The 13,544-nt window shown below is 41.6% G+C and overlaps 1 protein-coding gene across 1 annotated transcript in view; it reads right to left on the bottom strand.

Moving 5' to 3' along the window:
• Positions 1–247: 247 nt before the first annotated feature.
• The window catches only part of WDR1 (WD repeat domain 1), a 53,142-nt gene continuing 39,845 nt past the window's right edge, over positions 248–13,544 (bottom strand). The window contains exons 11-15 of the mRNA XM_043969843.1: positions 12,854–12,941; positions 8,754–8,864; positions 5,809–5,982; positions 3,983–4,127; positions 248–1,023 (exon numbers count right to left, since the gene is read on the bottom strand). Of these exons, the coding sequence (XP_043825778.1) occupies positions 917–1,023; positions 3,983–4,127; positions 5,809–5,982; positions 8,754–8,864; positions 12,854–12,941 (625 nt within the window). The 3' untranslated portion in view covers positions 248–916. The remainder of the gene's footprint in view (positions 1,024–3,982; positions 4,128–5,808; positions 5,983–8,753; positions 8,865–12,853; positions 12,942–13,544) is intronic.

Genomic DNA, 13,544 nt, shown 5'->3' with positions numbered 1-13,544 from the left:
TGAAAAAGAAAAAAAAAAGGTGAAAATTACCATGATTAGCTTACAGTGATTTCATCTTTGTGCCCTCAAAGAAAAAGGCAAAGGAAAGACATTGAAATGGGGACCAACACATCGCGCAGTCCAAAAGATAACAAGGTTTCTAAAAATCCAAAGATGGTGCCATTATCATTAACAGGCAACAGTTTAAGTACATAGGGGGAAAAAAATAGCACGTTTGCATCTTTAAAATGAAGCACAAAACCTGATGTGAAATACATAAAACATTTATTAACGTAAATACATTTATTTACGTATGTACCCCATCTGCGAAGGAGGGAGGAATTTTGAGGCAACAGTTAGGTGCAGGCCTTCTCAGCCATAGATAGCACCCTGGCCAAGACTGGATCACAACAAATACTCATGAGGAGAGCGAGTACAGAAACGTTCTGTCAATCAGGGGGGCAGAAATATGAGGAATGCTCTCATGGAGTTGGAGCACCAGCGCGTCCAGCTGGGTAGTTAAAAAGCACTGAGAACGAGTGCTCCCCTTTTCAAAAGTAGGCCTCGCTAGGTTGTTGTTCCTTCTGGAATGTTCAGCACAATCAAGTTTGGGTTTGTTTATTTTTCCCCCAAGCTCCAGATATAATTTAAGTGCTTCTTTTTTTCTTTTCTTTTTTTTTTTTTAAATGTGCAAACTGTTACTGGCTAAAGCTTTCGAAATACATTAAACAGATATGAACACCCTGTAAAGATAGGACAATAATGATTAATTCATATCAACCCCTCCCCTTCCTCTTGTCCCACATCTGGAGGGGGGACCGGGAGGTGGAGGGGGCAGGAAGAGAGGCATTACAGAAATATAGGACATGTCCCACTGTGGTAATTCTAAGTCCCTGATTCGGTCCTTCCAAAGAGAGGGCTTGGTGGCTGGGGGTCCCTAGTAGGAGATTGTCCACTCTTTGACAGAGGCGTCATGGGAGGTTGTGACCAGCGTGTGTTCATCCAGCCAAGCCAAACTGCTGACGTGATGTAACCTATGGGCATCTAGGAAAAGGAGAACCTTGTTTTAGGGAAGGAAGCGCACATCAAGTCCCAACCACTAAACCTAACCTGATTTCGTTCCAGGATAACATTAGCTCACGTTGCTCTGGGTGTAGATTCAAAGTTTAGAAGGCACCTTCTCATAGCAAACCTGGGAGAAAGGTCATATGATGATTTATTATCCCTACAAAACGGGGGATTTAATATATGTAGGGGGCCAGCTAGGTGGCGCAATAGATAGAATGCCAGCCCTGGAATCAGGAGGACCTGAGTTCAAATCCAGCCTCAGACACTTAACACTTACTAGCTGTGTGACCCTGGGCAAGTCACTTAACCCCAATTGCCTCACCAAAAAAAAAAAAAAATATATATATATATATATATGTAGGGATGGATATTTGCACTGCAAGTAAGTCTATTTGTAAAGCACTTTGCAAACTTCCCAGCGCTAGCTATCTAGAGAAATGCTAAGGATTACTATGATGAAGGCATTTCTCTTGGCTGGCAAACATTAAATGGGACTGCAGTCAACACCTGAGAAATCTGGGGTTTCACTGTTTTGACAGGGACTGCAACTCATCTCTTTGAGAGTGGTCTCAGCAATAAATACCATGACCAGGTTCACACAGCATCATATATAATTTGAACCCAGATCTCATTGACTCAAGGACCAGACATTTACCCACCAGGCTTATCATACCTTTAAAATTTTTATGGAAAAGTCACTGGAATTGGAGCAAAGACATATGAGTCCTGGTCCCACTTATGGTTATTCCTAACAAATAACTTTACCTCTCTTTGCTTCAATTTTGTTCTTCTGTAAAATGGGGGCTATGAACTTGTACTACCTATCTCACAAGGTTGTTATGAGCAAAGTGTTTCATACATCTTAAATTGCTATAGAAATGTGAGCTACAATTTTTTATATCTCTGAAAAAAACAAATGGATTCCATTCCGTACCAACCAGCATTTTGTATAACTGCCTAAGTCACATTTCTTTGAGTTAAATTTAGAAGCTTAGTCTTCCTGTAAATCACTGTTCTTCTGTCAAGGACACGTGTATCTCTGTACCACTAGCTGTCTTTGCAAAGATACAGGTAGACACAATCAGCTTGCCCTAGCAACAAGGAAGAGACTTTCATCCCTTCCACCAATAGAAACCAGATGACTTAATCCTCCGTCCGGCCTAGCTGCTCTTCTATTTTTATCCGCTTTCCCTAAATTCTAAGACATCTCACACACCCCACCTTGGGGTCTTTTGGCTTGCTGAGGAGCTAGACAACTTCTATCAGTAACTGCTAACTTTACCAATAAAACTGAACGTGCATAAAACTTTGATGCTTCAGTTTAATTTCAATTTGAATTTAATTAATTTTAAATTAATTACAAGTGTAACAACATGAAAGAAATAATGATTGTTTCTAGACAAGTTGTGATCTGTGAAACTTGCTATTTGGGGTAAAAATCTCAAAACTAATTTGATAATATTTTGAATTCAGGTATGAATATCTGAATTATCATTAATTTATTAATCTGTTCAAGGAAATTGTCATGAGCTGCAAAGACAATGATCTGAGAACTGCTGCAGATGGATGTCTGTTTCTGGGAAAGTTGAGGATATAACCCAGGCAAAGATAGGATCCTCTTGGCTTGGTTTCCATATTGTGTTATTTCATTTTTTGACTGTTTCCCACCTGGTTAATCCTGAGCCTGGCCACGATACCTTGTGAATAAGGTGGAACTTTGCTACACAACTGGCTATTCCAAGTAGAAACTATGACTATTATTTGAAATCAAACAGAACTAAAGATGCTTTTTGCTATTATACCTGTCAAGTCATTCTGTGACCTTAAGCTTAGGCCTACAGGATCTGTCTTGATGTGGTTACACTATGTCCCAGCTTCTTGCTTTCACAGTAATCTCTCTAATCATGGGAGGTAACACTAGAATTATTTTAAGATAAAAATGAATCTTGTTGCTGCAGTACTCCAGCACTTCTGCACTAGTATGATAGGATGTAAGAATAAAAGATCTTACTATTTTCAATCTAAATTGATAGGCAATTTGATAGCCTAAGCAACTAAGTAAATGAGTTCTTGAGTTTTCTACCCCCTCAGTAGTGGTTATGATATGGAGATAACATCCTCTTATGGGGGGAATTAAGACAAAGGACAAAAATCTAATAAAACACAGATATAAAAAATTTAAAAAAAAGTTATAGTAGTAAACTTTGAGAACACAACAGAACGAGACACAGTCTACCCTAGCAACAAGGAAGTAAATCTCATCCCTTCCACCAACTGAAACCAAATGAATTAACCCTATATCTTACCTATGGGCTGTTCTATTTTTATCTACTTTCTCTAAACTCTAAGAAGTCGTGTAAACTCCATCTGGAGATCCGGCTTGCTGAGGAACTAAAGACCCCTTTTATTGGAAACTGCTAGCCTTACCAATAAACTGAACATGCTCTGAACTTTGTTGCCTCAGTTTACTGTGAATTCAATCAATATACCACAGTAAGGGATCAAAAGGCAACTTTTGGAATTGAGAACTTCCTGTAGGATAATAGCCCACTTAGCTTGTTCCTCTCTGTATCACCTGTTATACAAGTTGCTTTTAGACCAAGAATTACTATGCCCTAAATTCAGGGATATGTGAGAATCAGCCTGTATTGACATGAGATCTCCTTGTTCAATGTGAACAATTACACTTCAGAAATCAACAAATGGCAAAACTCAGGGCTTGATGTTTTGTTGACTGCTCAGATATAATCAAGTAATGAAGAAAATGTTAATTATAAAGAATACACTTCTAAAAGTGTTGTGTGTGTGTGTGTGTGTGTGTGTGTGTGTGTAAGTATAAAAATATAATAAGAGAGCTGGTTGTTAAATATTTTCCAGCACACCCCTACACTTGAGAGACTACTGTTGGTTAGCCCTCTTGATAGTAACAAGTTACCTTGGATCTTGACTCTGGTTTCTGGGTCACTCAGGGTCCAAACATAGACCATCATGTCCATGCCCCCTGAAGCAAAATGTTCATTGTCTGGTGACCAGGCGATGCAGACGATTTTTGCGTGATGTCCATAAAAAACATTGTTCTCCTACGTAAGAGAAAACAAAATTACGTGTGCCCGTGTCATAAGTTGATTTCTCTGTGCTTCCCATAAAGGCGCTGGGTCCACACGAGCCTGAACATTCTTAGACAATCAATGTCTTTCTCCAAGCAGGTGCCAACCTTGATAAATACTTATCAATATATTTTTATTTCATCAACTATTTGCCAATTACATGTGAAAAAATCTTTAACATGCATTTTTAAAAATTCTGAGTCCCAAATTCTCCCCCTTGAAAAGGCAAAGCTTGATAATTCTTAAGCACTTTAGCATTTGCCATTCAGCCTGGAGAAGGCATCTTTTTTTTTGGGGGGGGGGTGAGGGAGTTGGGCTTAAGTGACTTGCCCAGGGTCGCACAGCTAGTAAGTGTTAAGTGTCTGAGGCTGAATTTGAACTCAGGTCCTCCTGAATCCAAGGCAGATGCTCTATCCACTGTACCACCTAGCTGCCCCAAAGGCATCTTTTAAGAACCACATTAGAATATCAAAGTGGATGCCGGCTGAGGCAAAGACACTCTGCCTGTAGAAAGAACTCAAGAGATCACAGACAAAGTAGCCAAGGCCCACAGAGGTATGGTGACTTGCCCACAGTCACACAGCTAGTGAGCATCAGGGGCGAAATCTGAACCCTGGTCCTCTGACTTGGAAGACAGGGTCCTTTACATCATGTGACACTGCCTTTTGTACCAAAAAGGTAGTAAGAACTCATGATACCTCACTGTCTATACCAAGATTCAGCACTGACTTTCCCATTGAGGTGACCATCTAGTGAAACTTCCCTCATTTTGAAGATGTAGGAAAGAAAGCCCAGGGATGAAGAAAATTACCACAAGTCATAGACTAGAGTATCAAAAACAAGGTCATGGTTTGTAGTTCAGGGCCCTTTCCATTACTTCCATGATTTTCACACTGCTTCTCTGTCTTTTAATTGTTTCACAACTATACAGTTTAACGCTCCGTTCTTTGAGACAGGGAACTGAGCTCCTATGATTGATTGCTAACATTCATTTACTCAACCAGCAAGACACCTAAGTGCTTTCTATATATGATTCACTGAGCAGGATTCTGAGGGAGAAAGAGAGAAGAAATAATTTCTAAACTCCAAAAGCCATTCATTTACAAAAGTTTCTAAAGGCTTTTTTTTTTAAAACAGAAAATTAAGCAAGGTGCTACAGGGAAAATGAAAGATAAATGAGATATATTCTCTATATTCCAAGGGCTTAAGATCTTGGGGGTTGTGGGGGAGAGGGGAGAGGTGGAAGGGGAAATTATTCATTTAAGAAACATTTCTTAAAAGTCTCTTTTGTGCTGGGGAACTGGGCTAGGTGCTTCGTGGGGGGAAACAACCCTATTCTAGTGAACTCTGGGGGGAGATAAGCAATGTATATATGTCAATATAATGCAAATAAGACTAAGTCCTTATAAAGGAGTACAAAGTGCTAAGGTCAGATGAAACAGAGAGCAGGTGCTCAGTAATTGATAAATTCACTAGACTGTGGGCCCTGGTCAAAGGACGACTGATCCAGTAACCCTGGCTGACCATGGGATGAATCCGTAGGGCATCGTATTTGTCCTCCTGCATTGAAGGAAGAAGCCCATACCAACACCACTCATTCTCAGCACTCAGGACGGGGTAAGGAGAAAGGCCATCCCCCTTGGCTGTCCCTTACCGAGTAACCGTCAGCCACGCTGAAGACTGTGACCACTTTGCTGGCATCGCAGACAGCAAGGAAAGCACCATCATGGGAGTAGGCCAGGTCTGTCACGGGCCCCTTGGCCTCAAGAAGCTTATCTTCATGTTTCAATGTTGTTCCTTGGATCGAGTACAAACGGACATTCCCATCCTAAATATGGGTGAGCAGAGAAGATGGTAATGAACACACCCTATTCAGAAAACGATTCTCTACTTCAGACTTCAATAGGATGAGGGTTCAGGAAGAGGGGAGCAAGGCACAGAAAGAAGGGGCAGGAATCCTAACAGCAGTCAAGTTCAGTGGGACACCAAGGCCTCCAGGACACAGGTCTGCCCTGGGACAGGCCGATAATCAGAGAGCTCAGGGGTCTGTTGTTCTGAAGTTTAAAACATTTTCCTCACAACAACCTGATGAGGTTAAGTCATGGTAGTGCCATTCCTTTTTTAGAGTTAAGGAAGTGACTCCAGGGTCACACTAACAAGAATGAGTGTTTATAGAGCACTTTAGAAATATTATCTAATTAGAACCTCATGACAACCCTGGGGAGGATTATCACCTCCATTGTATGGATGAGGAAACTGAGATAGCAACAAAGGAAGCTGATGTCAGAGCCATTTGCCAAGAGTCATGCATTTAAGTGTCTGAGGCTAGATTTGAACCCAGATCATACAGGTCTTAGTGCTTGATCCATTGTGCCATTTAGATATGTTAATGGTAAAATGGAGACTAGAACCTAGGTACTCCAACTTTCAACATGGTCAGGGACTTAATGGATTCACAGAAGATGAAACTAGGCTTCTGGTGATCAACAATGAAAGAAAGCCAAGTCAAAAACAGACAGGACCTGGTCAAAAAAAGCTGTAGTCCACCTTGCCCCCTCTGGTTTGTGGCAAACATTTTTAAAAATGATTCTCTCCTTAGACATTTAAATAAAAGAAATACGCCAATATCTTTATAGGGAAGGAAAACCAGTCATTCAGAAGAATGGATTTTAGAATTGCCTTAGCTCCAGGTAGGAGGCTTTGAGGACATTATCCATCTTCTCTAAGCATTAGTTCCCATCTGAAAAATGGGAATGTTTTCATCACCTGACTCACAAGGTTTGCCATGTAGCTCAAATGAAAACACAGATGCAGTGTTCTAAAAGTTAAGTTTTCAACTGCCAGACACCATAGCTATTCTCACTTCTGCCCAATGACAAGACCCTTCCCTTGACCTTGAATGCTGCCTCCCCACCTAAGCTCAGTCCCACTCATCCCTCAGGCTCCCATCTTGACAGCCTCTCTCCTTCATGAAGGATTCTTCTAACCCAAGGCTGTTCTTTTCCTAAAACCCTCCTGCATTGGCTGGATCACGCGGTGCTCTAGTTCTGCAGGCTTCCTTCTCCTCATCTGGACAAAGGGCTCTCCAGGTAAGTCTCTGAGCACCCCCTTTCCCTATCACCTTGCATGTAAGTGGTATTCAACTGAAGCTGCTCTGATTAAAGGAAGAAAGGGGAGAGACCAGAGGCGTGGCAAATTACAGTCCAAACTATGTGATGAGCCCAATGGGTCGGAGTAATTAGTTCCAAGGAAGTATGAAATAGAAGACAGATAGGGCGAAGGATGCATAAAGGGGCAACTTCCTATTTTTCCTGTACAAAGGAATACAGCAGAAGCTTATTAAACCCCAGGAATTTGAATTGAGGGCAATGTCCGTTCCTCTGAGCCAGAGGCTTACTTACTTCTACCGAGCATATGAATAGTATAAACAAGACTTCAAGGAGCAGGGGAAGGGACTAACTTGTTTATAACTAATTGTACTTTTAAAAAGGAACCTTAATAGTCTTCCTTTAAAGCATCAGCAGTCAGCCTGCCAGTGTGTGTGTGTGTACTTGATGCTTATCTGTTCATTAACACAAACTTGGGGACATGTCCCCAGCATCTTATTAGCTTTAATTTCTTGCTGGAAATAAAATTGCATTTCTTTAAAAAACAAATTTAAAGTTTTAATTTGTCCTTCCAATTTAATCTGATGGAGTATAGGATTTTACTCCCTTTTCTGAACATAACCTGCACCCACAATGATTCTCTATTTATTTTGCTGCAGAGGTGAGCCTCAGTCCTGAAAGGCTGGGCCAGCCTAACCCAAGCTCTGGCAGAGGAAGCAGGTGGGGGTGCTGTGGCACAAAATGGCCCTAGAAAACATAAAGGCACCGACAACAGTGCACTATGGAGTGGACTGGGAGGACATAGGGGTTCAACCCCCAGATCATTACCTAGAAGTTGTTACTAGATTTCTCTGAGGCCTCAGTTTCTTCATCTGTAAACTTAAGAGACCCAAATAGATAAACTCTAAGTCCCTTCAAGCTCCAGATCTAATGATCAAATTAATCTGCCTGGAGAGAGAGAGAGAGCTAAAAGGGGGTAAATGTTCCAGAGCTAGACGAGGCACCATCTGATTCTCTGATTACTCTGATTCAATTCTATCGCCAAAGGGACACAAGCATCAGAGAGTATACTTGTATAAGGAGCAGCTAAGAAGTAGAGTGGAAAGAATGCTGGTCTTGGGGACAGGAAGACCCAAGTTCAAATCTGACCTGGCTGTGTGACCTCAAGCAGGCCACTTCACCTGTTTGCCTCAGTTTCCTCATCTGTAAAATGGGGATAAGAGGACCCACCTGCCACGCTTGTTGTGAGGATCAAATGAAATAATGAATAGGATGTGCTTAGCACAGTGCCTGGCACATAGTAAATACTATCTAAACACTGGCTATTATCATTATTACCTATAATATCTTTCTTAAAGGTTAGCCAGTCAGTCAACAAGCATTGATTAAGCACTTATCACCTTCCAAGGCACCATGCTAAGCATAGGGGATATCTTAAAAAGGGCAGAAGACTGCAAGGTGATAGATGGCCAAGGTAAACAAAGACTCCTACTGCTCCGCCCACAGCTGCGGTGCTTCCTGATGGGTGGACAGCTACAACTTCTGGTTCATAGCCAGGATCATCGATACTAAAGCACTTCTTCTGATCCTTCATTAAGACAATCTGAAAGGAAGAGAAACATGAAATTAAAGTATTTTCTAATTTTGCTCCAACTGAGTTCAACCACAAGGTCAATGAATCTTAGCCAGAAAAAACTAAACCACCCTTACAAATCTATGACAACCAGCAGAGGTGTGAGTGAACCCGAGTCCCTGCAGCTGTGTTTTCTCCTCCCTCCCCTCCCCTCTGACATCGGCACTGAAGGGGGAGTGACTGGGGTGGCACCACCCGGCAGAGCTCAGGAGGGAGTGAAGGCGGTGGCCGACAGCTGGAAGGGAAACTCCCTTCGACGATCGTCCTCCGTCCCATCTCCTCCTGCCCCCATCGCTGGGGCAGACTGGCATCCCCGGACCCTCCCTCTCGGGGGCTGGGCGCCTGGGCGCCTGTGTGGGTGCAGCACAGGCAGCCGGGGCCGCTCTTCTGCTCGGCTGTCTCGCCTCCATGTGGGACAACCAGAGCTGAAACTCGTCAGGCTCAGAAAGAGGATCCGGAGACCGAGTCCGGGCTGCTGGTTGAGCTCTGTGGGGTCCTGAGCAAGTGGACAAACTACATTCATGGGTGGCAGGATCATTGGGTAGTTTTGAAAAATAACACTCTGAATTACTACAAGTCTGAGGATGAGACAGAGTATGGCTGTAGGGGATCTATCTGTCTTAGCAAGGCTGTTATTACGCCTCATGATTTTGATGAATGCCGATTTGATATTAGTGTAAATGATAGTGTCTGGTATCTTTGAGCTCAGGATCTAGATCATTGACAGCAATGGATAGATGCTATTGAGCAACACAAGATGACAAAAATTGAAGCGAACAGGGTTAAATGACTTGCCCAGGGTCATTCCTTATGAAGATGACCAGAAGATTCTTTGTATTTTCACTTAATCATCTGGATCTAATAAATCTAGGTTTTCTCTGATTTCTTGGGGGAAAAAAAACCAAAACAAAAAAACCAAATCTATGACAACCCTTTTTGTTTTCCCCCAAAGAAAGAATTAGCTCTAGAACCAAGGAAACCTGATTCCAAGTCCAATTATTCCACCGCCCCGCCCCCCATTGATTTTCAAGGAACTGCTCACCAATCGACCAGTACCTGAGTATCTACTGGGGATACAGAGAGACCAAAAAGACAGTTCCTACCCTCAAGGAACTTATAATCAATTGCTCATCAAGCAAATAAGCAGGAGTTTCTTCCACTCTCAAAAAACTAAGGAGTAAAACCTTCAGCATCCCCCAAACCCACAAAGATGCAAGCCAAGAAGCACAGTGGCACACAAAGAGGACTGGGCTGAAAACCAGGTAGCCTGGGCTCAAGTGTTGGTTCTGTTAAGTACTATTTTTGTGACCTAATCAAAGTTATTTCTCCTTTCTGGACCTGCTTCCTCCTCCTCCTCTTCTCAACTACTGACTATATGGAGGACTTCTACATTTTTAAAGCACTTTATATACATGACCTCACCCAAGCCTCACAATAAGTCCAAGGTGGTCACCTCAGGTATTACTAGTCTTTCTTCACAGATGAGGAGATCTGAGGCTCACATAGGTTAAAGCGAGTGGTTTCAAACTCAAACAAAAACAAGGGCTTGTGGCACCTTGAGGGCTTAAGATGACTCAGTTTTAAAATGTAATTATCTTTATTTTATTTTAGTTAAAATGTGATTGGGAAGTATTTCATCTGCATCAGGCCATGCTGGGGAGTGTTGTGCGTGGTAACACCCAGCTAGAGAGGTTCAGATACAAGATTTGAACCCAGCCTTTCCTGATTCTAAGTGTACCACTCAGTCAGCTGCATCGCATAGCTCTGATATCTATATGTAACATGAAAGGTCCAGACTAGCCCAGGCATTCTTAAGTCAGAAAAATTATAACCTTGGCTTCCCTCGTAATCTCCTGTATTTTATTTTATGTATTTAAGTGTTTTTCTGAGGTGGGGTCCTGCCACAAGGGTCCACCACACACAAGACACAGAAGACACAAGATGGACTTGATGATTTCTATGGTAGCCTCACTAGTTCTAATACTCTATTATCCTATTTAAAAAAATACACATGTATAACGTATGCATGATTACAAGCCCTCATCTCCTTAAAAGATAGAACTTGGGCCTAAATATCTCGCCCCAGCTCATCTTAGTGGCATCTTCCCAGAATTTAAACTAGATCCATTACACACATCCAACATTTTATTGGTAGGCATACTGCACTCAACCTATCATTGCATAGGCAATATGAGAATGGGGCCCATGCTACTCTGGACATCTTCCTACTTGGCTTAGTAAGACTCAGCACAGTTCCAGCATAGAGCAGGGTATGTATGTATGTATGTACACACTGAAGAAATACAGTGAAGACCATGCACAAAATGGAGTTAGTGTGACAATCAGATTCTATCTTATGAAGACTGACTCCATTCTTCTTCATTTTGTGTTTTTCTGCTATTCATCCTTAGGAAACTCTTTTAAGCCAATTACCATTTCATGAATAGAAGACCCTGAAGAAGCCTATTTGTCCCCCTCTCAACTCTACCAAAACTCAGTCTTTACCGCCCCCCCCAACTCAGAAAGTCCCTAATTTTCCCTCCAATTAGAAATTAATTACCTAATTTTGTATCCTGGTTAATTGTTTTATTATAATTAACTGGTATTACTTGATTGTTTCTGTGTAAAAAATCTGCTTCACTCTGTATTCAGGGTCTTTGGACTGACTGGGGAGTCCACTGACCCATTTATTCTGACTGTCTAGCTAATAAGTTACTTTTGCTCAGATTGTTGCTTCATTTTTTATTAACTACTACATTATGTACACCCTGCTTTATGATATGATTGTGCTAAATTTACCAAGGCAAGCCTGAAAATGATTAGTGTGTACGTATGTGTACATTCAAGCTCTATGCTATAATGGTGCTAAATACACATATGTGCTATGTATATGTAAAAATATGCTATATATGTATGAGTGAGCATGTGTGCGCACATGCACGCGTGTGCGCACACATACACAGACTTGTATCTCTCTCTTGAATTCACCCTCCTAAAAGCCAGGCACGCAGAAGCAGGTTTATCCTACCAACTATGGAATAGAAACCACTCTCGAATTGCTGTGTATTAATAGGCCCTTTTACTGGGGAGCAGGGACAGGTGCCTTATGACAGGCTGATTCCAGGCTGCTCAATATAAACGACCTCTGAATAGCCAGGCTTTCTAAAACGTCAATGGCTCATTCTGGGGCAATGATGATCAGAAGCCCAGACTAATTAATCAATAAGAGGTTCAATCCTTAGGGGCTTGATAAGATACCAGCTGCGTGCCCTCTTCACTGTGCCCCTCCCCATAGAGAACATTAGAGTTGGAAGAATATTCTAACCCAGAACTAGAAAAAGAATCCCCATCTACAAAACATGACAAGCGTCCAGCCTTTCCTTGAAATTCTTCAGTAAGAGGGAACACAATGGAGCCCACTCCACTTTGGGAGGACTCTAATCTTTAGGAAAGTTTTTCCTTATATCAAGCTTCTGTTTTCCTGCAGTAAGTGGCAGGGCTGAGATGTGAACTCAGGTTGGCTAACTACAGATCCAACCCTCTTTTTCCTACTTCATATTTGCCCTATAACAGTATCTACTACAGAGTGGAAATTCAACCTAAGGCGAGTTACCTTGGGCTCCATTCAAAAGGCCTTAGAGCAGGGTTTCCTAACCTCTTTTTGGTGCTTATACCCCAATAGTTTTCAGTCAACCTTCCATGCCTTCATTTGATATGAAAGGAAGACTTTACTAGGCACATAAGTTAGATTCTTTTTGAACCACTCGTAAGAGCTGTATACATTAAGTGTTTTTTTTGTGCAACTTCACTGACTGAAAATCAATTTTTAGAAATTAAATTAAAAGTTAATTTAAATTTAGTAAAATTTGAATTATATTTATACACACACACACACACACACACACACACGCACGCGCGCGCTCCATTCCAAAGGAGGGAATCCCTGGGTTAAGACTCACCTGTCCAATACATACAACTACTGCGTAGCCTCCAGGCCCAACTGCTACACATTTTGGTTGAATATCCAGCTTTATTACACTCTGTCCACTGTGAAAAACAGGAAGGAGAAAACAGTTATCGGTTTCCATTTTAAAACCACTCAATGTCACCACTTAAAATCTTAGGTTTTTATAGCTGGCACTTTGAAAATTCAAGGAAAACATATTATAGCAAGGCTTCATAATTAACTGAAAAATGGGGGATGATTTAGTTTAATTAGGGTGAGCATGGCGATCCCAGAAAGCATAGGCCTGAATGATAATAGCAGGGGACACCAAGAGAAATTTAATCTATTCATCCATAGCAAAAATCATCACCAAGACTTAATTTTTCAGTAGGAGAACTGTGGCGACAGTAATATGCTTGGAAATCGCCTTGGGTCATCCTGTTAGTGGAGGCAAGTCCTCCCACAGGGAGATAACTAATTCAATGTGTCAGAGGTTTGGAAGCTTTTTCTTTCCCCCCTGGCTCAGATTCCCATTAAAAAAAAAATCTGACCTGCCTTTAAGATAATTAGAGGTACTGCCCCAAGCATGAATCAAAAGGACACAGGGTTAAGGAAAAAACAAAAAACCAACCAAGCAAACCAAACAACCCACATATGCAATTCTGATTTCCTTTCAATGAGGTTAAAATAAAAAGAGCTATTCC

This window comes from Dromiciops gliroides, chromosome 6 (genome assembly GCF_019393635.1).
Source record: "Dromiciops gliroides isolate mDroGli1 chromosome 6, mDroGli1.pri, whole genome shotgun sequence".
Taxonomy (NCBI): Eukaryota; Metazoa; Chordata; class Mammalia; order Microbiotheria; family Microbiotheriidae; genus Dromiciops; species Dromiciops gliroides.
Note: the sequence above shows the minus strand (reverse complement) of the source record. Positions and strands in the feature narration are given on the sequence as shown.